This window comes from Thunnus maccoyii, chromosome 20 (genome assembly GCF_910596095.1).
Source record: "Thunnus maccoyii chromosome 20, fThuMac1.1, whole genome shotgun sequence".
Classification (NCBI taxonomy): domain Eukaryota; kingdom Metazoa; phylum Chordata; class Actinopteri; order Scombriformes; family Scombridae; genus Thunnus; species Thunnus maccoyii.
The window spans coordinates 10761867-10789852 of NC_056552.1; the positions used below are offsets into that span (position 1 = coordinate 10761867).

General features: G+C 43.0%; 1 protein-coding gene across 5 annotated transcripts in view; it reads left to right on the plus strand.

The window, feature by feature from the left end:
• Positions 1–27986, plus strand: part of ctbp2l (C-terminal binding protein 2, like) — a 107873-nt gene that overhangs the window by 34184 nt on the left and 45703 nt on the right. For 2 of the 5 annotated variants that reach the window (XM_042396419.1, XM_042396418.1), the window contains one exon: positions 17248–17466. In XM_042396419.1, the coding sequence (XP_042252353.1) occupies positions 17397–17466 (70 nt within the window). In that variant the 5' untranslated portion in view covers positions 17248–17396. Of the gene's footprint in view, positions 1–17247; positions 17467–26148; positions 27974–27986 lie in introns of those variants that run through there. The other 3 variants (XM_042396422.1, XM_042396420.1, XM_042396417.1) reach the window with 2 other exon arrangements.

The following is a 27986-nucleotide window of genomic DNA, read 5'->3' on the forward strand; positions in this document are numbered from 1 at the left end:
TGTAGAAATCATCACATACACAAAGAGGTGCTTTGCATCAATTGACACCGTGTGTCCTTGTTGGTTTTATAAGCTGGGAAACTTGGGTATTTTCCTAAAGTCACCTGATACATCAGCTTAGCACTTTTGTTCCCATGAGGCTGCTGGATCCTCACTTTCATTAAAGTTGTTTGCAGAGTCTCTCAGCTTCGGTGCCTCATAAAACAAACTGCTATGATGAAAATAACTTAAAACCACACAACCCAACGCTACTCCTCTGTTTTATTAGTACATGCACGCAGAGACAGACACACACATACACAACAAAATGCTGTGTTTGTTGAGGTTCTAATGAGTCCCAGTAGCAGCGGTTTGATTTTTCCCTCCTAATTTGACATGCTTCACTTGGGCTGGGTCCCTCTCGCTCCGCAGACCTCAAATCCTCCATGCAGAGGCCTAATGAATCTTCTCCATGTACACAAACAAAGGACAACAAAACAAGCAGGAAACATTCGCTTCCTTGAGCTTCTAATTGTCCCAAACATGTCAATCAATCACCAAAGCTTGCTTGAATCCACTTTCTCCTCTGACAAGAGTTATTAGTTGCCCATGAGAACATATCAATTTTCAGATTGCCGGGTATTACGCTCATGTATTAGGTTACATCAACAACTGGCAGTTTCCTTTCATTTTGCTCCAGCAGTGTGAGAACATTAGCCGTTGTACTTTCTGCTTAGGAAGGTGACATGAAGAACAATGAGTCGAGCCTCTCCGGTCTCCGAGGGCTCTCCATGTTGAGTTTCAGCAGTAATTGAATCGGGGCTTTTGCTGCCCACAGAAGACGGTATTAGTAAATTGTCTTAGATAGTTTATAGGGGTAATAAAGTCCCTCCACACCAACACCTGCCAGCTGTGCTCAGCTTTTGACCAAAACAGTCTATTTAATACCTCCCACCGTGCACCTGCAGCCCACCCGTAACGGTCAGTGCACAACTCAATCACACCATCAACACAGCCAATAGGCAGTGTCTTATTCTGTCTTCTGGACACTTCTGAAAGATATGATTGTGGTAATTAAAATCTTGACTCAATTAGCCCCACATTGTTGACCTTGTTTGTATGTTAGGATGCTGTATCTTCCAAATGCAATTACTGCAGCCATTTTCTCCTATCTGATCGCCTCCGCGACTGATGAGCGTGTGCTGTTGTAAATACTGAAAAGTCTTTTCTCTGGACCTCCTCTTCTCTTCACGGCAGCTCACATCTTTGTCAAAACAATTTCTGTCTCTTCTTTTTTTTTGTCATTTATGTTTTTTTATTTAAATTTTGGGTTAGTCAAATCTCATATTAAAAAAGGAACAAACACCTCTATAAACAATACCACTATGTTAAAGAAACATGTACAATGTATCCCATATATCCTCAACTATGAAGAGTGTTAAATAGAATAATAGTCTTCCTCCCCTTACATGTCACAGTCATCTATTTCCATCTTTTATATAATTAAAAAAATTATCTCAGGCTTGGTAAAATTTTCCTTTGTTGTCATTTAACTTAGCTATCATCAACTCAAAGGAGGCGTTATCAGTCATCAGCTTAATCCAGTCAGTAAATTCTGGTCGAGTTTGACTCTTCCAGTGGTGAATAATAATTCTAGATGCGGTGATGAAGTCTGTCAGTGCTAATTCATATTCGGCTTTAGATATTCCTGGTAGTAACTCTTATTTATCTCCCAGTAGACAAATATGGGGAGATTCTGGTAAGGATTTCTCAAGCCATTCACCCAATTTACCAGTAACCTCTTTCCAGAAAGGAAAAAACGAAAGAACATTCCCACAATTAGCGTAAGAAGGTACCTGCTTGGACCTTACATATCCAACACAAGTTGGTCTGTATGAAGCCCAAATGGACCATCCTGTATTTGTTACTATGTCTTTCCATACATCTTCCTCAATGTTACAATTGAGATCAACCTCTGTCTCTATTGAAGGGAACGGCTGAGTGGTGTGAAGAGTAGGTGGACAAATGGACGCAGCAACCGATCGCGTCTGAGGATTGTATTCGTCACAAAGAGTCTATCATACATTACAGCCAGTGTTTACTCAACCCATGTTTGAGCTTTGGTCAGTCTGTAATGTGCAAATGTGAGAAAAACGTTGCAATGAATAATGTTAATGACATCTCCGACAAAACCGGCGCGCCTTTAAAACGCTATTATTGGGGCGAGCATGCATCTTCCCTCAGCTTTTGCAGCCAGCTTTCGGAATTATTAAGGAATTGTGCATTAACGGGAGTCAGCAGTTTTCAGTGCTGCAATCTCATTACATTTACAGGGAAGGGATGGAGAGCAACAAAAAAAAATTAATTGGAGGCATGCGATAGTTAGGACAGGAGCCTGGGCAAGGGCAGAATAAATCAGAGGTCTGTTTGACAGCTTTATGGTTCTGGAGAGAGAGAAGTGGTTAACTTTAATGGGAGGAGATAGAAATGTTGAGTTACTTTATTTTTCCCTCTTCCTCCCCATGCTATCCCCTTCCACCTCATCAGCTGAGGCACACAGCCCCTCACCCCTGAACTATTTGGACTCAGCTTGATATATAGAGTTAATTCAGCTTGCTCCGCGCAATAATTCATGCGTTTCATGCATTTAATGTTGTGCAGACACAGCACGGTGTGGAATTGTTAATTTTCTGCGCAGAGATTGTAGCCTCCCTCCCTGCACACACACACACACACACACACACACACACCTCTCTGTCCCGCCTGTGTCACCCACTCCAGTCACTGTCCCCACCCCCTAATCCTCCATCCTCCTCTCTTCCTCCCTGCCCTCCTCCACCTTCTTTTTTTTCCATTACTTAGTTTGGAAGTTAATTTGGCTAAAAGTGTGTCTACTCTCAGCAGTATTTCCTGCAACTTCAGGTTTATATTCTTCTCTTTAGCAATAAAAAAAAAACACGACACGACAACGGCCAAATCTATACACGAGTCCTCCATTTTTTTTCTCGGCACCCCTAAACTGGACTCTCACCTCCTGGCCCTGCGGTCACGTCTTGCCCTCACCCCCATCCCCAAGTTCACGAAGGTCATCCCTGCAAGGGGCCCCCAACCTCCCTGCTGACTTAAGCCTTGTGCTTTTATAATTGGGGGAAACGCTGGCTAGTAAAGCAGCTATTGAAGTGGCTTCTGCAGGGTAATGGGGCCCTGCTCTCCACGCACTTGATTTAATCCGGACAGACCTCTGTGTGTGGTGAGTGGGGGTGGTGTGTGTATGTATGTGTGTGTGTGTGTGTGTTCTGTGATTGTTGTATTCTTGTGGGAGCAGATGGAAGGGGTCACACCTCAGGAGACATTATGAGTTCTGTTAGCATATTATACCCCATAGCGTTCACAAAACTGACTGAAATCTAGTGCCGCAACTAATGATTATTTACATTATTGATTAGTCTGTCAGTTATTTTCCAATTCAGGTCAAGTATATCCAACAGAGGCTTGCAGAGATCAAGGTGATGACCTCAACTTGCTTTTTTTTTTTTCTCCAACGGATAAAAACCCAAAGATATTTCATCTACAGTGATTTAAAACAGAAAAAAGCAGCAAATCCACACATTTGACAAGTTGGAACCAGTGAATATTTGGCATTGTTGCTTCATAAATTACTTAAACGATTAACCTTTTACCTAAATCATTGTTTATTAATCCTCTGTCGATCGATTAATGGACTAATAGTTTCTGTATTACTAGAATTATTTGATTATGAGTGTATAAAAATGAAAAACAGATCTGTGGTTACAGACATTTGGCCCTGAAAATTCCATTAAGTCATCTGGAATTACAAGTGTAGTTCAAGCAGAAAGGTATAATTAACCTCATTGTGGTACAGTAACTCTGGTTTTGACAATTTATAGCTTAGTGTTCAAAGACCTGGCATGACTTTGAGAGTGCTGCCTTTTTCCTGCAGGTTTGAGCATCAGCAGCATTAAGTTTCTGCAGTGTTTCATAGACCTTGGCACAGACCAGCCAAAGATAAACAGTGAAAAGCATTTTCCCCCAGGCCTTGAACACAACTCAGTATAAAGTTGAAGCCGTCACCTTAATTCTAACATGGAAACTATCTCAAGCAGAAGTTAGCAAAGAAAGAAAAGAAAAAAAAAAATTACTCGTGTTTGTGGTCTGGCAGAGTTGCAGAACACATTGTTTTCATTTATTTATTTCATTTCAGTTGGCAAGGTAGAGGTGAGTAAAGTTTTTTTTTTATTATTATTATTTTAGCAGTGAGGAAAAAAGGAGGTCACATTTGTTGGCGGTGCAGTGGGAGTGCACTGATACGACTGCGAGGGCTTTGTGTCAGGAGACATTTTGTGGCAGGCAGGAGAGAAACCTAGCGTTGTGACAAGGGCTTTTCTCTTCTTTAAAAGGCGTGGCGACCCCCGTGACCCGGCGAGTTGAAATGGAGGCCACCGCCTCTTCTCATGCCCCGATGGGGGGGGGGGGGGGGTAAAAAAAAGCTCTCTGACAGCAACTATTTTTATTATGGAAAACAAAAAAAACAAAAACAGGAGGAGAATATCTGATTTTTTTTAAGAAAGTGTAGAAATTGTGGTTTTGTATGTTTGTGTGTGTGGCGTCTATGTTGGGAGCATCAGTCACTACCGCTCAGACAACACAACTGACCTAAACCCCGAGGCGGTCAGTGTGTCTTCAGTGTGGATACAATCCCATGATTCACCCTTTTTCGTGGCATTTCCTCCCCATGTTGTGTAGGGCTATGCACTGCCAGGGCCTGCACACACACACACACACACACACACACACACACACACATCTTTCAATATGACACAACTACGGACTTGATGCATTTAAATGGCCTATCTAGCGGAGCACTGATATTATACATCAGTAACAGCAGATAAAGCTGATGACATTATATTCATATTAATGGTTTTTATTAGCCTCCTTTTGATGTTGAGATTGTTGATAAAATGGTGCTTTGATTGGTGTTTGAGAAAAAGACACTAAACTGTAACAGATGGCAGCTTGTAGAGCAAAGATTGTCATTTATCAAGAAAAAAAATAAAGCCAAATATTCAGTGGTTCCAGCTTCTCAAATGTGAGGATTTGCTGCTTTTCTATGTTTTACAGCATAGTAAGTTGAACATATTTGGGGCTTGGACTGTTCAGATGAAACAAGCAACTTGAAAACGTCCCTTTTCACTCTTGTGATGCACATTTTTCACTGTTTTCTGACACTGAATAAATGATAAATTGAAATACAAGACAGGTGACAAATTAAAGGAAAAATCTGAGTAAATTAGAGGAAAAAAACAACAAATGCAAATGCTGTCATACAAGTGTTCTGCATAATACAACAGAGCGACTAACATCCTTTCATGCTCTGTGATGTGTATGAAAATAGTGAGCGGGCCCAGTTAACCTCGATTTTGGATTAAGATGGCAGTGACTTAATCATATGATGAAGCTCTTCTATCACCAGATCTGAGTTTGATCAGGACTGCAGCTAATCGGTTGTTTTCTCGATTAATCGATTAGTTGTTTGGTTCATAAAATGTTAGAAAATGGTGAAAAATGTCCATCACTGTTTCCCAAAGACAAAGGTGACGTCCTCCTGTGTCTTGTTTTGTTCTGACCAACAGTCCACAACCCAAAGATGTTTAGTTTACTGTCATAGAAACCAGAAAATATTCACATTTGAGAAGCTTATAGAGTATTTGGGAATTTCTTCTTTTAAAAAATGACTCAAAAAGCTTAATCAATTAATTTAATAGTTGGCAACTACTCGATTAATCAAATTATCTTTGCAGCTCTGAACCTGATTGAACAGCTGCGAGTGATTTTGGAGCAATGTATCTGACAGCACTTTCTACCTGGTTGTTTTTTCCTACAGTCTTTTCCCCATCTCTTTGTATGACTCCAGTTGCTGCATAAATAAAAAAAAAAAACAAAAAAATTAGACATGTGTGCCAGAGTATCAAGTGTAATAGCAGCACAGAGCTAATAGTGTAAAAAGTGATTTAAGTTTCACACAGATGCCCCCAATTTGTTTCCCTCAGGTTCAAAGAAATGCAGCAGCAGCAGAAACGGGAGACAGCACTGAGATCGCATTTGTTTGAGAAAATTACCGCTCCCCGGCTGCATGCTTGATTATCTCCCAAAAAACACTCATAAAGAGGGGGGAAAAAAACTCAGTGTAGTTGTTAAATACATATTAAAAGATTTCTTCTACAGCATTGAGGAGATGCAGGGATGCGCTCCATCTCTGGAAAGAGAGGATACATCCGCACTCTAATCAATTCAGGTAGGGCAGCATTATCTGTGGAGCTGCCACCAGAGCCGCGCTGCACAATAACTCAAGGAGGGCATTTGAGAAGTGTGTGAGTTTGATCCTGTGCCAGGGTGATGAATAGCTGTTTTTTCTCTTTTGTTGCCCATCAGCACTTTTATTCCGCAGTTAATCCGCCAGGCCACTTCCCCCACTGTAATTTTTCACCTTGCTGTGTGATTGTGTTTGTGTATGTGTGTGTATATGTGTGTGTGTGTGTGTGTGTGTTTTCCCCTCTTGTCAATGGAAAGGCTCTTGCACTCATAAACACAAACACCTGCATCCGCCCCGCCCTGCTGGCATTGGAGGTTGATTTAAAGGTGTGTGTGTGTGTGTGTGTGTGTGTGTGTGTGTGCACCGATAGGATTGACATCTCGTGAAAAGTTAGTAAGGAGTGGGAGCCATATATAACATGTCAACAGGCTCCGTGTGGGGGGGGGGGAGACGCTTGTTACCGGGGTGTGTCAGGTGTTAAAAGGATTGTCATGTTGTTGCAGATAATGCAGCTTAGCCACTTGATTTACTACACCGATGGAGGTGAGGCTTTCCGGTCGGACCCTCCCCCCCTGCTGACACCACATCCACGCTAAGCAGGGTGAAACTGAGAAGACATTCTTTTCTCAGTGTTTTGGACCTTCCGTCCACATTGAGCCAGCCATTTTTTCACATGTAAAAATTGAGCTTGCCATGCCGATTGGGGAAAAAATTGAAAATGGCGTACTCACATTTTAGTGTGGTTGTGACAACAGAACTTCTGTAAACTGATAAGGTACACCTGCTGTGTGGCAGTCATAACCTTAACTTTCACTGTGATTACTAAATCACACAATACCGGTGTTGCCATTAAGCTGTATTTATATTTATTTTGTAAGATTACAGTCATAAAATCATAAAATATTCCTTTAAACAATGCAGCGCAGGAACTGCTGTTCACCTGGTTAAAAAGATGCATTTATGGACAACAATCCACTCATTATTTTATGCTTAAGTTGTGTGACGACTGAAATCGAAAAATTTGCAAATCAAAACAATAAAATTGTGAGTTTGGCTGCACTGAAACACATCATATCATGGAGAGAACAGATCAAAAAGGTGACTAGCTGAGACTCAGTAGAGTAACCGAGCTTTGGCTTTACAAATTTTGCCAACCTAAAGAGGACAAACAAGATGAGATTTACCCTTTTTGCTATTGTTCAGGTGTTTTAGTGTGGACATAGAACTTAAAAAAGTACCTGAGAAGGGAAGTGTGGACACATTCAAGCAGCGTTTCTAGCCGTCTTAGTGTGGACGCAATCTGAGTGGCCGCATTTAAGTTTGTTTTTTTTTTTCCTCAGGAAACATCTGGCAGTCTGTATTAGATCTCTTTCAGTAGACGTGTTACAGCTCGACTGCACAAACAAACGGTTAATGAGGCGTATGTGGATTGACTTGAAATTCTGTACGCACCTTTACACCCCGGCAGAACCTCCCCACCTCTTCTTCTTCCTTCTCCTCCTCTGGCTTCTCAGGCCAGCTCTGATTAGGGAATTGGGGGTCCTTGCGGTCATATTTTAATACAAGCCTGAGCACTTTCGAGCCCCTCCTCAGCTTCGCGCTCGCCACGTCTCTTCGCGGTGGAGGGGCTAGCTGCCCTCCAGAGAGCTGTTCTACATACGGCGAACAAGGAGCACAGCTTCGCACAAAAGCCTGCTGAGACTCCACACCATTTATCTCTCAGCTGCAAGGTTGGGCCAGGACTAATTGACTGAGCTGTTCGTGTGTGTGTATATATATATATATGTGTGTGTGTGTGTGTGTGTGTGTGTGTGTCAGTCCTGGTCCCTTGAAGCATGGTGCATTAGTAGAGCCTGAGATGATAGGATGTGGTAAAGAGAGAGAGAGAGAGAGAGAGGCCAACCCTGTGTTGTGAGCCCATCAGAGGGGGCTCGGGATAAAAAGCTCTCCTGTAAAGTCAGTTATTGGCTCCGGCTCTCTAAAATACGGCCAGTTAAACTGTGCTCAGGGAGCAGAAAAACCACATAGCCGATGCTGTACTGCTACGTGCATTAAAAGGAAAATTCTGGTTTATTACAATGTAGTGTTTTGGGGTTTTTTTTTGTTGTTTTGGCTATCATTATATCAGTTATGATGACACTGGGCTTGCCAGAGTAATTGCTTAGATCTGGGAACGTGTCGACATGGCTACAACGAAGTCCAAAGGGACGAAAAGACAGAAATGATCAGACGGATCAGACTGGTTATAAAGGGGCCGACGGTTTATCCAGTTTATATAAACCACCTGACTTTGAAGTACAACTAGAACGGCAGGTCAAAAAAAGTCAGTCGGTATACTGTGATCGGTGTTTACAACAGTTTGGCGCATCATTTTTTTTTCATGCTCTCTTCCAAATGTGTTTGGCTCACCTGGACGTTTGTTTAAAACATGTCTGACTGTGTTCGTTGCCCTGATTGACTTTCTGAGATCTCAGCAATTAACTTGAATACAATGTTGTTATTATTACAGATAGAGACGCTGGCCAAAACTATGGGAATAAAAACAAAGTTGTAATGAACTGGAATTATCCTTTAAGTGTTCCTGGCTGTGTGAATCGCCGTCCTCGTGTTGTGCAGCACGGCCCTCGTGCTCTTTCTCTGTGTTCCTCTCACCACTCTGCTCTGGACTTTATCAACACATTGTTTGACTTGGCCTCCTCCCAATGTAAGCCCAAGTACAGCACGGAGTTGGCTGTCTCACCGTCCACAGGGAGTGGGCTGAGTGATGTATGCGTGTTCGTGTGCATGTGTGTGTGCGTGTGTGTGTGTGTGTGTGTGTTCGTGGGCACATTCCGGGGGGAGTGGAAGCACCTCATTCTCCTGGACCAGGAAGCTCTGAATCACGCTGGCTCTTCCTGGAAGGACCCAGAGGGAGCAGAGCTGAGCTGGCTGGACTCAGGCAGGCTGTCTGAGCCGGAGCCTGGCCTCTCGCTGACACCAAGCTGGTGGCGAGTGCAGTTCTTACCTCACCCTTGCAAAGGCTGGCCACGCCTTCCCTCTGCTCACCAGGTTGGCACGCTGCAGGCGTTTTTCCTGTACAGGGAAGTGTTTTCAGCTTTGGCTTCAGCTGTGGCTTGCACTGATAACCTCAGCCTCTGGAACTTTGAGAAACAAGAGTTTATTGATTGGATGTAAATAGCACAAGGTGGGCTACAGTATCTTGGATTTCAAGGACTGCCTTGTTTGTATATTTCAAGACTAAATTATCATCACCGATGGCACTGGTTTAACAATTCTGCACTTTGAAAGCATTCAGTCTGCCGTGATTATCAAGCTAAATATAATTGTGTCAAGCTGTCACCTGCCTACGCTGTCGCAGGCCTTGCTTAGTTCATGGAAATCACACTCTCCCCTGCCTGAGGTGCTGAGGATATGGGCATGTAAGTTGATATTAATAGTAGAGCCGGGCTGGTGCAGCAGGGTGTCCACACCTTCCTGTTTTCTCTTTCTTTGTTTTGGCCCTGTGCTGACAGATTTACCTCTGGAGGAACTCCAGCATCTGAAAGGGAAAAATGGGCTCCATTGTTCAAATGGGGCTCTAGTGGAAAGAAAACAGAGGCTTTTTGAAGAAAATAACAAGGGGGTAATAATGGATTGCAATATCAATAGTATAAACAGCCTTGTCATTGAGACTTGTGTTTGTTATTTCTAAGAGAAATTGAGAGAATAGGGGTATTTTTTCCCTAGAGAAGTGTGCCTCTTTGGGTGAAAACGTAAAAAATCTCAGAGAGAAGTTTTACTTGCTTTGAGGAGGTTCTCATTTCGGGAGTCTCCGAAGAGGCTTTTGATAGGAATCAGCTGTAAGAGGGATGGATATTGCTGTGCGTTTTTCCTGCTGCACGCTGTCAGATAACTTTAACAGTTGTCTCTCCTCACAATTTTCCTGTCAAACTCCAGTGGGAAATTAAGTCAGGAGAAGTAACTGCTGAAGTTATCCAACTCTATCTTAAAGCAAGTGCTTCATGTTTTAACAGTCTTGGCAAGGATTACCACAGAACTCACATTGAGACATGACATTGACATTCAAAGAGGTTGTAGCATCAGCTGGGAAAGAAACGAAGATAAACAGAGACTCCAGAGCTGCAGTGCATTTGACAACTCATTGAAAGATTTCATCTAAAGCTCCCCAGAATGAGATATAATTTGGCAGCTTACTAAAAATAACCAGTTAGATAATCTTAATCTTCCTAACTGTCCATCCAATACAGATAAAAATATCCTGCCTGGGACTGCCTGTACTTAAACTGAAAAACTCAGTCATCATTTCATCACTCAGCACAATGAGTTTAAGCACTGTTTTTCCAAAAAAGATGCTACACTGTCCAAGTATTTTTGGAGTTCATTCCATCTGATGATTGATTAAATCCCTGTGGTTTCCATGTGGTTTCTGTATTTTTGCCACATACTGAAAATGTGGTTATATTGGCTGCAAAAAGATTGTTGTGGTACAGTAAGCATTTATGGTTGCATAATACAATTCAAACAGATCTACGTTGAAAGACTATTCCCATCTAATCCTCCCTCGTTTTAATCTTTGGAGCTTTATACTACGGTTCATATTGTTCTAGTGTTAGTTAAAAAACTGTTCAGATTTTTCATCGTAATTTCTTGACAAATATTGAAATTAACTCAGAAACTAGAAAGCACACACAGAGCGTATACCTCCAACAAAGCTGCACAATTCGATTAATTCAATTTGAAAATGATCAGAAATGTGTAATCTTCTTCTGGATCTGCATGAAATTAAACATAGTGATAATTAGTCGTGGGATACATGTACATGCAGTTGTGCCATTGTTTCTCTAACTGAGCAGTAGCTCATGACAAAATAGCAAAAATGGTTTCTTAACAAAGAAGTTCTTGTATCTGCACCAAAAACTAAACACTGGTTACCTTGCACCACATTTTTTTTTACATAAATTGCTGAGTTAGAAACAGGCTGAAAACAGAACCTGCTTGGTTCGAGGTATAACTCAAAGGAAATATATTCAGTGTTTCAAAAATCATTGTTATGTAAACCGCATATTTACCAAACACCACAGAAGCCGTGAGTCGAAGCATCAACCATCAGAGATTCCTATTTGAAATTAGAAAATTCAGCTGCTTTGACTCGTGTCACTGTTTGCACTGAAAAATATAACTTTGCTGTGTTTCTTCAGAACAAAATTATGTGTTTTTGAAATTAAAGAAAAATTCTGTGATGGTTGAATGCTTTGACTTACAGTTTGCAATCCAAAAGACCTTACCAGCACCATAAACTAAGACAGTGGGAACCCTCCTTCTCTCTTAGCTCTGATGCATTGATGTTTTTTCTTGCTTGTGGATATTACAACAGTCGGGTGAGAAATACAACCTAGCCTTGTTATGGTTTTAATGTGGATAGGAAACATGTTCAGTATGGATTTTCTGGATTTATCTAAAGGTTTTATTGAGGAAAAAAAATCTCAGCCTGCATGAAACTAACCCCCAACAGTATTGACAGTTAACTGACAAGTGTGGAAACGTATTGCTGTTAGGTATCTCCCCTAAATGTCAGAACCTGCACTCTGAAGCGTCAGAACAAGAGTCTCCCCTTCAGCAGTGAGCCCGAGGCTTCACTAGCACTTCTTCACATCCTTAGAAAGTAGAGTCTTATTGGAGCGGACCCCAAGGCTTAATGTCAGCAAATTAATTATGGATTCACCCAATTAGTTCACAAACTACACTGTGTTCGAGGGAAAATGATCAGTCCCCCAAATGACTTGTCTCTTCAGTCTTTGCCCCAGTGTGCATTGTGCCTCTCTCAGAACTGTGTGTGTGTGTGTGTGTGTGTGTATGTGCTTGTCTGAATGTGTGAAGCGACACGCAGCAGGCAGGTAGCCTGACCTTTTTAATTATTCAATCTCTCAAACTCATCCACGGACGCTCTCATAGCCGGCTCTCTTCTCTGTCTCCAGTTTGGCTTTTTAACAATCCACCTTCTGTCCAAACATATTTCTGTCTGTCTGAAAAAAGGAAACAGCTTCTCTTTTCTTTTCTTAAAGGGAAACTTAGGTATTTTTCAACCTTGGATTTAAGTGACTAATGGAGACAGCAATTTTTGAAATTGGTCCAATATTGAGCAGAAGTGCTTCAGCCGGCAGTCACAGACGGGCTGCAATGTAATCCTTTGGGGCAATATCGCCCCGTCAATGAACTTCCTCTAAAAGTGCTTGTTTTTGCCACTGACATGCTCAGATTGTTATTATAACTGTCTGACAACATTATGAAAAGGATCCCTACAGAGAAATAAAACGTTTTTCTGAGTATGTTGATGGCAAAAACAGGCGCTTTTAGGGGATGTACATTGACGGTGTGCTATTGCCCGCTCGGATTACATTGCAGCCTGTTTCGTGGCTGCCGGTTGAAGCGCTCCCGCTCAATACTATATCTATTTTAAGAAAATGTTGTCCCCATTAGTCACTTAGACCTTAAATGATGGGAAAATAGAATCCAGGTTGAAAAATCCTGAAGTTTCCTTTTAAGACTCACACTGATCTGTATGAACACATGACGTGAAACTGTAACTGTAATGACTCTTTGAACAGTGCGAGATTGCCTCAGATCAGGAGCCCCCCCCCACCCCCCAAGTGTCTAATAAAGTAAGTAATCACTTCTGTCTAATGAGAGCCTGTCAGGGGCGGTGCTCGTATCTGTTTACCAAACCAAATTATTTTCTTATTTCGGCAAAGTCAATTAATCACATCGGAGGTGATTCTGTTAGCCCTTTGTCTCTCAGTAGGAAGATGGATTGCAATAACTGCGGTGTCATCATTAAATTTCATTGTGTTACAAGAAGATGCTGTTGCAAATTAACTCAATTTGACTTTGAGGTTTTCACTTTCTCTCGTGCTAATGTTAATTGCGTTTGCTTGTGTAATGTTTAATGTGTTAAGTGTTGGGTAGAGATGATTTTTATAATTGATTATTCTACAGGTTATTTTTCAGATGAATCAATAGTTTGTTCAGTCGATAAAAGCTCAAAATACAAAGTAAAATGTCCCTCACAAAGTTTCCAAAGCCCAAGATGATGTTCTTTGATTAGCTTAGCTTAGCATAAATGCTAAGAAGGGGGAAACAGCTAGCCAAAAGTAAAAATATCTGCCTACCAGCAGCTCTAAAATTTAGTAATTAACACGCTATATCTTGTTTGTTAAATATGTACAAAAAGCAAAGTGTAAAAACGATAAGTTGTGGTTTTACGAGGGGTCATGCGCTGGACTGTTTCTTGGATTTTGTTACTCCTAGCCTTAGCTAAGCCTTAGCCTTTAAGCTAAGCGTCTCTAGGATCCATCAGTCTCTTCCTCTAACTCTCAGCAGGAAAGCAAATTAAAGTATTTCCCAAAATGTTAAAAATATTCCTTGAACAATAATAATTACAAATTTGTTGAGTCAAGCATTTTCTGTCACTAACCCATGTATCTAGTAACGAGTCGGCTAATCGTTTAAACGCTAACTGAAACTACTCCTTTGTGTGTATTTGTCTCTGTCCACGGAGCTTGTACTCAAATTCCCCCACTGGTCGACTACCCTTCCCCCACCTAAGCGGACAGTACTCGGACAGTGATCTTTGTGTGTTGCTGACATTGAGGAGAGTTTGTGGACTGTGATTGTGCTCACAGTGGAGCCGTCCTTGGGAGACAGAGCCGGCCGTCACAGATATGGATTCCTACATTTAATGTCTCGGCCTCTCACGCACAAATGTTTCTCTTTCAATGAGCTGTGGCCCCGCAGACAGGGAGTTTTATCGATCATCTGACTTTTAATGCCTCTTAAATATTAAGATTCATGTATAAGACCTTTGTGTTTGGATTGAGATTGCAAAATCCCTGCCTAAATACTCTTTCAGGCCCTTCACTGGCTTCACTGCCGGCATTGTTTCAGTTTTTCTTTTGCAGAGAAATAGTGCCCAGTTTCATACATTTTTAAGAAAAGGATGGGGGGTTCATGCTTGGCTGTATTTTTAAAAAGTCACAGAGGGAGGTTTTTTCTTATGTTTGGGACTACTCTGCTTGTAGTTGGCTGAGGAAACGAGTGCAGGAGAAAAAGCGGGGGAAAAGAGAGAAAAAGGGGTATAAGAATCGGGGATGGTTTGGCCTCTGTGTGGATCTCGTTAGCCTCTGTGGGTGCTCTTTTTTTTCCCCACTTCCCTCCCTCTCTGTCACTCTCACTCTCTATGCCATACACACATGCACACGCACACACACAAGTGGTCGGCCCTGGAAGAGAGCCCGGTGATTGATGACTCTGTGAGAGAGACCTCAGAGGCAGCAGTACTACAGAGAGATGGACAGATGAAAAGAGAGGAGGAGGGACGGAAAGAAGAACTGAAATAATTCAAGAAATGGGGAGAGGCCTTCCAGCAGCCAGTCAACATACTGGAGCCAGACTGCTGCCTTGGAAAGAAACCCTGGAGGTGACCCGTTGTGTGTGTGTGGCCTCCTCATGCAAAAAAAAATCTTCTCTGAGTACAGAAAACACTGTAAATACAGAGATTTCTTATAAAAAACGCAGTTAAAGGTGCCCTGTGGGGTTTTTCTTGTAAACAAACTAGTTATTTTTCATATTCAGTGTTTCTCACCAAAACGTGTTGTGTTTATCCTTGAGGTCTATGCATTTCCTTTCTCATAAAACATTTGAAAAGGCGTTTTATTTCACTGTTTACATCTGTGTTTGCTAGCTCGCAGTCTTCTCCTTCCTCTGCCTTTGTGCGCGCTACCGCCACCAACTGTCAAACAGCAGAATAGCACAAACCTGGCAACAGGAACGTGTATTTCATCACCCTCGCGCACTCGCATGCGCGTCCAACAAAATAGGGACCTGCTCGTAAAAACATTGCTCGACAGGGTTTTGGCAGTCTGATAAAATATTTTGGCTTGACGCAAATTAATTGTCTTGATAACATAGCCCATATCAGACCACATTTCTAGCATTTCTGCTCATTTAACAAGCTTCAATGATGGCCCGGTATGAACATTTGTCTTAGACCTTAAATGCTTGTCTGGAATGTCTAACTTTGGTCTTAGGTTGTGGGGTGCACACTCTGCCTGCTGTACTCTGCATGTTGACGGTACAAAATGTTTTTCAATCATAGACATGTCCTTCCCAGTATGCGCATGTCCACCTACCTTTCACCGTAGGCAACAACGTCACTCTCCATCATTGTCAAAAGTCATTAAATGAAGTGAAATGGACAACACGGATTTGAGAGAAGAATGACTGAACAGCTGATGTCTAACATACAACAGATATTACTCAGACAGTTTTTGAGGGTTTTACCTTAAGGTGCTGTAAACTGGTTCGTGTTTTTTCCCACTGTGATGGATCTGTATGGTCCCATATGTGAAAAGATGTCCTGATAATGTCACATTTTGCAAATACCCACACTGTGGCCCTGAGCTCCAGACCTAACCAGCCAATTCTGACAGATTACACTGACTGCTGAGGATAAGGCCGACTCACATCCACTTTAAACTCTTAACCTTCTGGCCCCCCCTCCCTTTTTTTTTCTTCTTCTATATTCTGACTACAATGAACTGATGAAGACTTCAAGTAATGATTTTGTCCTGATGGTTTCTGGCAGAAAGAAACGTCTCTGTGGTCTCAGCACTTTCTGAGAGGAAAGGCGCCTCTGGCTCTAGTTTTGGACGAGCATGATGTGGCATTTGAGTTTTCAGTGCCACATTTAATCCCTGTTGTGTTGCAATAATTATACTCTGATTCACTGAGATGCTGATCTTTGCTGTACTCTGTGCACTGCCAGTGAAGAAATGCATACAGAGCTCGGTGCTCTGTTTTCTCTCTAACAAAGATGCATTTGTACATATAATTGCCTGCGTGTCTACGAGTGATACTGAATTGAAGGCTTTGTCGAGTAACATTTTTAGCCTGCTCAAATTTTTAAACTTCTCTAAAACTGGTGAAATCTGAAATAGGAAGTGTACAGTCATAAATGTGGTTAAAATAAGGTTTCTTGAGGTGCAGGGGCAGAGCAGGTGAGCAAGGATGGGGGTTATAAATTGCACAGTTAGAAATTCATTTTTGCAGTCGGAATATCCTGAGCTCAGAGGAGAAAGAGGGATGTGATGAATTGACACTATATTGTATAAAGGTACAAGTGAGATAGTGTGCTCCTCTCTGAGTAGATTTTAACTACCCTCTATTGGCTTGAATGTGTCATTACATGACAGCCGGTCAACCTTCAGGTGCAGCACATCAGCTCAAGAGCTCAGTTTTGTCAGATGATAAATCTTCCCCTCACAAGTTCTTTTAAGCTTCTTTTTCATTCGCTCAGATCCACTTTTGTCAGATGAATAAGTATTGCCATGCTTGCTTTGTTTTGAATGGCTTTGAGGGGAGAGGGAAGAGGTGGGGAGGGAGGGAGGGAAAACGTAGATTGCCATTTGTCTGAGTCAAGATAACTCAAATGTCACTGCGATCAATAAGAAATGTGAGTAGTGACAACTTAGATGGAGCTGCAGATGAGTGCTTGTCAGTGAAAGAAAACACACTTAAAACAGGAGAAAAGTGGAGCTTTTAGAGCATGGAAGCTTTGTCACTTTTGGAGCAAATGGGGCACTTTGTCACCAACAGTGTGTTTGTATGTGTGTGTGTGTGTGTGTGTGTGTGTGTGTGTGTTTGAGAGTCACTGATTTTCTGTATATCTATTGCCTGCAGCTTCCCAGGCTCTTTGTGAGCGAGAGGCTGAGTGACTTTGTAGTCAAGGACTCTTTAATGCCTTCCCGTGTCAGAGTTTTTTTGTGCTTGTACATCAATAATGTGTATACAGTATATATATATAAAATATATATGTGTGCATGTGTGTGTCAGCATTGCGTTTAACCAGGTTGTTCTGCGCTTGTGTGTCTTTCTCGCAGGTGTATGTGCCGAGGCGGTATGCCCCGGGGAATAGTGCCGACAGTGCACTAGGAGTCTGAACCTTGTCAGTATTTGTGGCTGAGGAGGAGAGGTCCCCTGACGTGCCAAGCCGTGCCGTGCCGTCCTGCGCCGTGCTGTGTTTGACGCCATGTCCCTGACTGACAAACACAAAGTGAAGAGACAGCGGCTGGACCGCATCTGTGAAGGTAAAAGAATGTGTGAGTCTGTCCTAAACTTTTTATCTATCACTCATTCTCGCAATACAGCAAAAGTGTATTTTTCATTATGTACACAAGAAGGGCTCCACAGTTGATCTTATAATTTTTTCAATCATGATGTTGGATTTCATAGTTAATTAAACTTGATATTGATGCTTGTGTTTTGAGCTCCAGTGCATCAAATCAAGAGTGATCTCTTCATACGTAAGTTGTCTGATAAACTTTAGGAATAAAATGTGGGATTATTATGAGGATTAGAAGGAATAATTGTTGTAGTTGTGCTTGTTGTTGTGAAAGATTTTAAGGGTTGTCCATTTGAAGAACTTTTTTTAATTGTGTGTAAAGTTAAGCAGAGTTTTTTTGTCTCTTAAAATGTCCAGATAGAGTAAAGCTATTTTGTTTGCAAAGACTGAGAAAACAGGAAACCAGTTATGCACCGATTTGGTGATTTGCAGGCAACTAAATGTGTACTATAGGTTTAAACTGGCCTCAGACCTTCTAAGTTACATATAACTGTTGTTTCAACAGCGTTTCAATGACTACAGTCTATAAAATGTCTGTCAATATATAGTCACTGAAGTGGTATTGAAACAACAGTGTTTATGTAACCTTCACATCTACAAAATGTTCAGCTTTTCCACCAAATTCAGTTTTAATCCAGACCAAAACCATGCTTACTGTAACTGTACAAACAAGCTTCATTTAGCTTGATATTGCAAAATAAATCCTCACTATTCTTGCTTTGTTCTTTTATTTCCCCTTATCGACATTACTCAGGAGCAATATGTCCGCCAGCCAACCATCCTTATTGTTATTAGCACAACCCTGAGACCTATTGATGATCAATACTTATTGATTGCTATAATTTTCTCCTGGCACACAGCACATGTCAGATACCACAGTAACCAGTGTATAAATGTTGACCTCAGCAGCAAACAGTCATCTGGCGGATGTAAATGAGATTACTGCTTTACTGTGGCCTCTCTGTGAGCCGCTGTTTGTTTGTGTAGGAGTGTCTGCTGTGTGACTTATGGTTATGAAGAATCTCTATAAACATCTCAAGTTAGATTACCAGAGGGGATTGAACGCTCTCTATCCTGTCACGCCTGTTTGGAAGCAGACAATTTTACACCATGAACTGCGGTGATTATTAGACTTTTAGGTTGTGGATTAGAGAGCGCTGGTGTTGTACTGAAGGGTCTGAACATAGAACAGGAGCCCCCTACTGCACACATAGCTGCAAAGTCAGCCCAGGCAACCAGGAATATAAGTCTTCGTGTGGGTGTATAAACTGTGTCTGAAGCCTTGTGGATGGGCATTTTTAAACCCACTTGTTTGACTTTGCCCGGTGTGTGTGTGTGTGTGTTTGTGTGTGTCTGTCAGACTGTGTCCTGAGGTAAAATCATTTCCTCTCGGCTGTCTGTGTCCCCGAGAGGCTTGTTAAGCTGCTGGGCCCTCCTGGAGCCAGCGCAGGGAGAGGCAGACATGACTGCAGTGCTGGAAAATGAAGCTAGACGCACCATTACCCCCAGTGCCAGCATATTTGTTTTGCAGCATGATGTAAGCACCTCAGCGTTGTGCGCATGAAATGAAGGACATATGCCGAGCATCCTGTGACAGCCCGTAGTTAGGCCAAAGAAACCAAATCTGAGGGGTTTTTTTTTATCCTTTCTACTGCTGTAGAAAAGTGATTGCGTTCAATTTTTCATCCAAAGAAGGTGATTTTTAAAGCTTTTGCATTAGGAGAATACAATGCAGTAAAATTGTAACTAATTGTTCTCTGTGGATGAAGTTTGGCTTTGAATTTAACCACAGAGTGTGAGTTTTTAAAAAAAAACACACTTTATTATTCAGCAATAAGCTGTAACAAGGATTTTAAAAATAGAGTCCAAAAGCTAGCCACAAAAAAAAAAGTCTTTGGGTATTTTTTTTCCCACATTTTAAAAAATCTTTTCACTTTTCAATCATATCTTGTGCAAATTCTTTCAATCACGATGGCATAATGCTGTTTTAAATGTATGTAATCCTGGTGGTGAATACTAAATTCATTTAATTTAGAGCTGCAACTAACTATTATTTTCATTGTCCATTAATCTGTTGATTATTTTCTCAATTAGTCGATTTAAAATTACTTGTTTTGTCTGACTAACTGTCTTAAATGTTGAGATATTCAATTAACTGTTATATATAAATGAGGAAAAACAGCCAATCTTCACCTTTGAGAAGCTGGAACCTCCAAATATTCGGTTAATCGACTAATCACTGCAGCTCTAACTTAACTTCAATTCATTTTTTTTGTCTAAAACAGACAAATTATTGCCTAAAAACATTATATTCAGCCTTAAAAAGCCTCACATGTGGAATATATGTGTAATTGTAGAATGTAAACTTCTCATCAGGGTATTAAACCCCCATAATTCCCAGAAATACAGAAGAAATGTGTCCACATCATCTTATAGTAAATGTATGCACAATTAATGTTTAACACTACTGATTGTGTTCCACTGGTGTGCATTACATTACAAAACTCTTCACATGTTCAATACAAAAACATAAATGACTCTGTTATCACAATTTATATAGAATCAGCAATGTGGACAACAGAACTAGACCGTATCATCATAATATGATTCCACTGAAAGTCGATTAACGATATTGAATAATCGCTCAGCCCTAGAGGAGAATCATAAAAGCAGTCATATTTCATAGCACAGGTGGAATCGTTCATTGGTGGAAATCCTTCCTGATTAGAGCTGCCGTCTACATCCAGCTGTTGCATTCGTGTGAATCAGACAGCTGAGGTAGTTAGTCATTCCTGAGGGAACAACAGTTAGTCTGCTCTGCTGGGCATGAGCTCAAAGCCCACAAGAGACGCACAGAGAGACGGTAACAGGTGTTGCTGTGATGCATGCAGAGCTACTTCATGGAGAGCGTACCTGCTGACGTTCCTTCTCTCACACACACACGCACGTACGCGCACATACGCACACACACACACACACGCTCTCTCATACGCTGGCTCTCCAGATGGCCATCATACAGGATCAGTGAATCAGTCCTCTGGCGGCCATTGTGAGGGCGTATAGAAAAAAAAAAACAAAAAAAAAAAAAAACAGCTTGTGATTTGTGATTTGTTCATGAGCCAATGACCAGGCAAAGTTGTCCCACTGATTGCATGTAGCAGCGTGATAAGGCTGCCATGGCGATTGTCTCCGCGCAAGGAGAAAACACACATGAAGCAAAGCTCTGTTTTTTTTTTTTTCCCCCCTCACACGCAGGTAAAATCCTCACAAGGCCCATTTGGCTACTGTCAGAAGTAACTCATCTTAATCCAGGTTCACACTTCAACCAGGCCTGCAGTTGGCAAACAGATACAGACCAGATGAAGCCGTGATTCGCGCCGTCTCTTCTCAATCTCTTTGAAGAGAAAATCTGGAGCGTTCCCTTTTTTAAAAAAAACGTCTGCTGAGACCACACTCTTTCTGCATTGTCCAACAGAGCCTTCACCTTTTGTTTCTATTGTTTTGCTGACACTGAAAAACAACTCTCGTCCTGTCCAAAACAGTTTCCAACATTATGCAAGGTGTAAATTGTAATCTTTTTTTCATAATAAACCATTGCCCAGATTGTCCATTCTGGGATGCATGTTTTACATTTGGATCTGAAATGCAGTATCTAAGGAAACCCGGTGGCTAGATGACAAGGCTGATTAAGCCATTAAAGTGCTTGATATGTATTTAGCATAATCTGCCCTGTCTGCAAATAAGGAGGCAGGGAGCTGGTTGCGACTGTTTTTATCAAAAGCTGCTAGTTAGCTCAATCAAAGCAGCTGCTGGGAAGCATCAGCTTTAATTCAGTGTTATTAGGAATAGAGAGGAGCTTTCTCTCTCTCTCTCTCTCTCTCTCTCTCTCTCACTCTTTCTCTCGTTCTGTCTCTCTCAGGGGCGAAGAGATTCATTTCTGTCATCTGAAGAGATGAGGAGTGATCTGCCGTGGCCCATGTTTCTCCCAGCCTCAGGTCCTTTCATGTTCTCAGCTTAATTTGAGCTGAACCAATGTTTATCATTCTGCAGCAACTGGGCCGAGTGGCTGGGAGGGAGGACAGTTGCTTGTAGACTGCAGTACCGTTTTCCCCTCTGGGTTAGATTAGAGCCGCTCTAATCTAGTTAGATAATGTTTTAATCAACATCTGCATTTTATTAATGTTGTGTTACATGATGCCACTTTATGGTTGCATAATTAGAAATATAATTTAGCCGTGTTAGTTGCAGAACAAAACACAAAAGTAGTTCAGCTGCCGATTGTTTTCTTTCTAGTGATGCTAATATTTGCTTATGAGTGATACGTTGAGGATAAACAATATGACTTAATGTTGATTGACTGAACAAATATCTAAACATGCAACCAGCTGTTAGGCTATTCTTACCAGCTTACTTGGTCAGAACTGAGAGAAAAGGAGAATCTAATTACACAGATAAGGAAAATTCTGGTGCCGCATGATGACTGAGAGCTATATACTGTGTTTTTTTTTTTTTTTTTTAATTTATCAGATTTGATAAAGCTCCCTTTAAATAGTCAGGTGTCCATTGTTCTGCCCCTGTCTCGTCTGTCTATGCTTTGAGCAGGGTTTGTTTATTTTTTGTGCCTAGCACAAGTGAGTGGTGAGTTAATGATTTGTGCTCATGTGAAAAGTAAAGGCTGGGTATCAAGACTAGAATTGAAATAAATTACTGACTGCGATGCATCCATAGCATTGAAAGCTGTTACGTGAGGAACGGTGACATCAAACCCTCGGTCATCCTCAAGCGCAAGAATTTTAAACAGTATTTTATTGAAGTATTTTATAAGGATTATGTACTTGAGTTAACATTAAACAGTGATGAATTAGAGGTTGGACTTAGTTTTTCGATGAAAAAGAGGCAGCACAGTCTCCAGGTTCTGTAAAAGAAAAAGTGAGAGAGGACATACCAGCCTTTGTAAACCATTAACACCACAGGGGATGTACTTAAGCGCCGTATTAGATTTTTAGAGTTCAGTGTGTGGGTACGTTTACTCTCCACTAAACCTCTGCAACACAGTCGTAAAATATTCTAAAAGTGTTCTTTCGTTTAACGACAGTCTTTTCATCAGTGACGTGGAGGCAAATTGCATTTTCTGTTCCATCCTTTCTTCTCTCTCTCTCTCCCTCTCTCTCTCTCTCTCTCTCTCTCTCTCTCTCTCTCTGTCACTCTTCTTCCCTCCCTCTTCTCTCACTCAGCTGCAGACTCTTAGTCTCTCCAAAAAGCAAGCGGGCTGTCGTCTCTCCCTTCTGTCTGCCCCATCTGTGATGCAGTATGGGCCACTGGCTTGATAATGATAGGCAGGCGGAGCGTGGGGCTGCGCACGAAGCAAAGAGGGAACAAACCAACCCGCTAAAATGGAAGACAAAAACTCTAATCAGTTGCCTCACCAACTCTACCAGAGGTCTCGCCCCGATGATAAAAGGTTTGCAGTAGCGGCTCGTGCTCTGCCCCACGTTCCTCCCACCGCTAAAATGGAAGACAAAAACTCTAATCAGTTGCCTCAACCAAGTCTACCAGAGGTCTCGCCCTGATGATATAAGGTTCGCAGTAGCGGCTCACGCTCTGCCCCACGATCCTCCCACCCATGCAAATGTGTGACATGCTGCGCCATACACCACAGAGATGCGAGGTGGTAAAGAGGCGGAGGACCGCATTTTGATAACACAGCAGATGTGAACCCTCCGAAAGCCATTGGACCAGAATTGGTACCATGTGTTTTTCTCTCCTCATCGCCCCTCCTTCCTCTCTGTACTTGTGTTAGAACAAGAAAAGGCCCAGAGGCTCGTTAAAACTTTAATATACTGTACAATCACAGTAATTGAGTAGAATTTTCAAGTTCTTCCAGTCATGGTTTTAATTTATGAAGTCCCTATGAAAGTTTAATGGATCAGCAGTTGTAGAGTCGCAGCTATCTAAATCATTCTGCAGCTATCTCTGCCTGTGCTGCCTGCCAAGTCCTGCCGTTAGCGTCCTGTGCCCTAGAAAGATGGCCAGATTGCTCCAAAGGCATGACTGTTGCTGGACGTCTGTTCAACACATTGTACCTAGAGGTCTTTCGCAGAGCCGCACAATTGGCTGTGAGCTAGAAAGCCGAGTATTGGCATCAGTTCTGATGCTGTTGACCAAATATCCACTGTGTAAGTTTGGGGTTTCTTTTCCTGTATTGTATTATTCATGCTAGCAAGTACAGGGTCCCTGTTGCATGATGAGTGTAATATAGCATGCTCACTTAATTATGGAGCAGCTCTCATGAGAGGCATATCAGAGGATGCAGACAAGATGAATTTGGTACCCTGGTTTCTGTTGCTTATGAATTGTGGGGAATGTAGCAATTTGCATGGCAGGAGATATGATATACCATATCCGTGTTGCGGTTTTAGCAACACTAGCCCGACCATACTTGAGATGTTTATTATTGTTATTAATATTTTGTCAGGAAGCGGGGATCTGAGTGACACACGGCCCTGGAAGGGGCTTATTAAAAGAAGTTATTGTCTGCGATAGCTGGAGAGAGATACAACACAGTGATTAATGGTGTGTTTTACAGCTGACAAAAAAGCGCAGGGGGACTCAGACCTGGGAGGACAGCACTGAGAAATCACTGCAAAGAAATTGCTAGGTATGCTCTACCTCTAACGAAAAAAAAAACATCCTTCAGATGTGCATCATCCTGGACCGCTAAGGGCCGTAGGGAAAATGAAACTTTTGTATTTTTTTCCTTGTTGGTTTTGACCTACTTAATCTTCTCCAAATCATTCCAATCTGTTGTTTTTTATATTCTATCATATTATATCATGATTGCATCACTAAAGCTCTAAAATGAAAACAAGCTGGTTATAGCATTTTCCTCTCTGACTTGACAGGTAGTGGGACAACATAAAGAGACACAGTACTATAGCAGTCTCTGTCACTCCTAAATAAATTTAGCCCATCTCTGTCACGCTGTCTCTGTGTCTCAGCTTCAGGAGCATCCAGATGATGTCCCTGGCAACTTGCCGCACAAGCTCTCCTTTTAAACCCCTGTTGCCTATTTCAAAGAGAAATAAAGTAGAGAATAGAAACAGGCTGGTAGCCATCTAGATGTCACAGTCCAGTGCAGTCCAATCAAATCCCCTGTCTCGTCCTATCCCACGCTGTCTGTCTTAAAGGTGAAGTCAAAGCTGCCAGCCTTCTGCCTTATCAGCTTTTTTCCCATCGCACACTTATCAAAGCTCCCTTTTCTTCTCCTCCTGCCGCTGCTTTTTTTTTTTTTTTTTGTTTACATTGCTCTTGTCACGGCAAGTAAACACCAGCAGTTATCTCTCTGATGGCAACATCTCAGATAAGCCACATCTGCTCTGTTGTACATCTGGTGTATGTAGTTGCAAAGTGCAAGCTCCGTGAGGGGAAATAAGACTCAACTGGTAAAGTTGCAGTTCATGATGATTCAAGTTTTCTAAAGCAAACTCTGATTTGAAACAAAACAATAAGTTGATTAATTGATTAACAGGAGATTAATCAACAACAATTCTGACAATTTGTTATTTATTTCATTTCATTTTATTTTATCTATCAAGCAACAATTCCAAACATTAGCTGCTTCCAGCTTCTCAAATATGAGCACTTGCTTTTGTATGAGTGTATGCATATATGTGAATCTGTACTTCCCCAGTAGAGGAGGCTGTGCGTTCTCCACGCTTCAACTGGAGCATCTCCTGGCCTCCCTCTAGTAGCTACTGGGTTAACCCCTCAGTAGTACATCTGTGTCCAGCCTTCACAATCCCCCCCCCCCCCCCCCCCCTCCTCTTCTCTCCAGGGACACGTTACAGCAAGCAGTCCCCAACCTCCCAAATCCCTCAGGGGAGGATCCATTCACGCCCAGAGGGATGCAGGCTGCAGGCCAGTGGAGAGTTAGCAATAACCACTAAGCACAGTAAACACTGTAGCTTTACACTCTGTGAACACATCCAGAGGCATCAGTAGTGTGCTGGCTGTGTACACTATCTGGTTCAAGTGATGTCACAGGGGGCAGTGGATTTAAGTAGGTTTTAGTTTGACGCTAATCCCCTTGTGGTGAACACTGTGGACGAGAGGACTGTCCCTGCCAATGGCGTACATCAACCCCATTGGATTAGTGCGTCTCGTCCCCTCCTCCATTCTGCCGGCATTGTCCGGCATGTGTTTTTACCCCGATTTCTTGAACCTCAGTCTTAGTTTGGAAAGTAAGCCTGATGCCCAGCACAAGCATGAACCCTGCTGTTGAGTGGAGTAGAGCCTCGTCCTAAAGGTGTGTTTTTTTTTTTCTCTCTGCGTGTGTGTGTGTGTGTGTGTGTGTGTGTGTGTGTGTGTGTGTATTCTTTCTATGTGTTTACCATGTTGTGCCTCTCTCTCCATGGATTTCTAATGTTTCCAGGGCTGAATTATTTAGATGGCTGCCAGCAGGGAGCTACATGATAGCACAAACTTAAAGGGCAGGGGAGGGGGGCTCTTCAACTGCAGATCAGGTAAAGGGTGCTTCACCTTTTCCCCTCTCCTCTTTACTCCTCCCTCTTTGATGGGGGTGAGTGTAACTGGAGAGTCGAAACACAACACCCAGGTCTATTTTACACTTTTATAGCTGTCCCCTTTATTGTCTTCACCGATGCCTAACTCAAGTGAGCAGTCGCATTTCGGTGGCTCTCTGGGCCAGCGTGGTCCTGAATGGACTGAAGGCCAGAACGACGGGGCCGCGAGTCGCTGTCACTACTGTGGCGTCATTGCGAGACGTAGGAATTCTTTGGCGCTGGGCGGGGGAGACGGTGAAGTGTGGTTTCACCATCACCCAGATCTTGGTGAGAAACAGGATCCAGTCCTCCAGTCCTCCCTGTACAGGCCGATCCAGCAACATGGGCAGCAGCTACTGAGGAAGAACTCTGTGCCCGATTTGAGCAGCAGCCTCTACCTCAGGCAAGTGATGGCAGGCCGGGCCTCTGCACCACTTCAGGATTATTACCAGGCTGATGCTCCCCTATCTAGTCAGCCACCTGAAGAGTCTAGGTTTTATAGGGATAACCAGCACCTGCTCACCAGATCAGCCTCGCATTATGGGCCCAGCGCTGGGGGGGGGAGGCCTACATGGGATCAAGGACAAGCCAGGGCCACACCTTCTGTGTTTGCCTCTGTTTCTACACCTACCCTTCCGCCTCCTCCCCCTCCCCCTCCTCCCCCGCCTCCTCCGCCACCTCCTCCCCCTCCTGTTCATGAGCTGAGCCGTTTGTACAAGGAAACTCTGGGATCTAAGATGATCCCAGACGTCCAGCGTATTGGTGGCAGCTCTCCTTGTCCTGCCGTGTACGGGGTTCAGCCCCCTCTTCCTATTTACGCTACCGAGCCACCATCTCTCTCTGCTCGCCAAGCTTATAATAATATCAACAGCTTGTCCCTGGACCCCCGCCAGCCAGCTGCCACCAGTTCAGTGGTGGACCCAGCTTCTCAGGGAATGGACGGAGCTCTCCCAAGGGCGTATGGAGCTGTTGCTTCCCAGAGGCTGCCTTATGACCCAAACTATGACCCCAGCTCAGCCATGGTGGCTGCCACAGCTGGAATGACCTCCAACATGCCTCCTCACCATCCCAGTGCTGCAGACCCCAAAAGGATGGTGGACCCTGCCTTCTTGGCTTTCTTGCGAGCTGAGGGCTTGGCTGAGAGCACTATCACGCTCCTGCTGCAACATGGCTTTGACTCCTCCGCCATGCTGGGGATGATGGAGGACCACGATGTCCGCTCTGTGGCTCCTAACTTGGCCCAGGCCCGTGTTCTGTCACGTGTGGTGCTTGGTTGCAAGACAGGTGGGACAGCACCACGTACCCGATCCAACAGCTTCACTCATCGCAATGACCTCTACATGCAGCCACAGGGCTTGAGCATGGACCCCAACCTGATGCAGCAACCCCCTACCACCATCCAAACTGTGTCACCCAGGATGGGTGAGTTTCTTGGAAGAAGACCCAGCAGCGCACCATCCCAACACCTTTTGGAGACCACCACCTATCCAGGAGCACGGCCCCTGGCAACTGGAGCTTTCCCAGTCAGCCCTGGAGGATATAGCAATGCTGTGACTCAGGGAAGACCCTTCTCCTTGTACAATGCCCACACCGGCCTTGCCATGTCTGCTCTTGGACAACAGCCTCCACCAGCCCCAGGCACCCCTGGAGCGGCGCCCAAAACCTTCTCTGGTTCCTACTCCCCCATGGAGCTGATGAAGAGAGCCCCCAACCTTCCCCCAGCATCGCCAGTAGCGGCATCAAGCCCCCTACACAGCCCACAACTTCTCCGGAAAGGGATCAATGCTGCTTCTGAGAGTACCATTGTTCCCGTCTCTTCTTCCTCCACTCTCCAAGCGCAGAACCTTAACAACACCAAGATGGTAGGACGCCGCACTGGTCCACCTGTCATAGTCTCAACCATGGCCACCACACCTGACACAAGTAAAGTTAAACC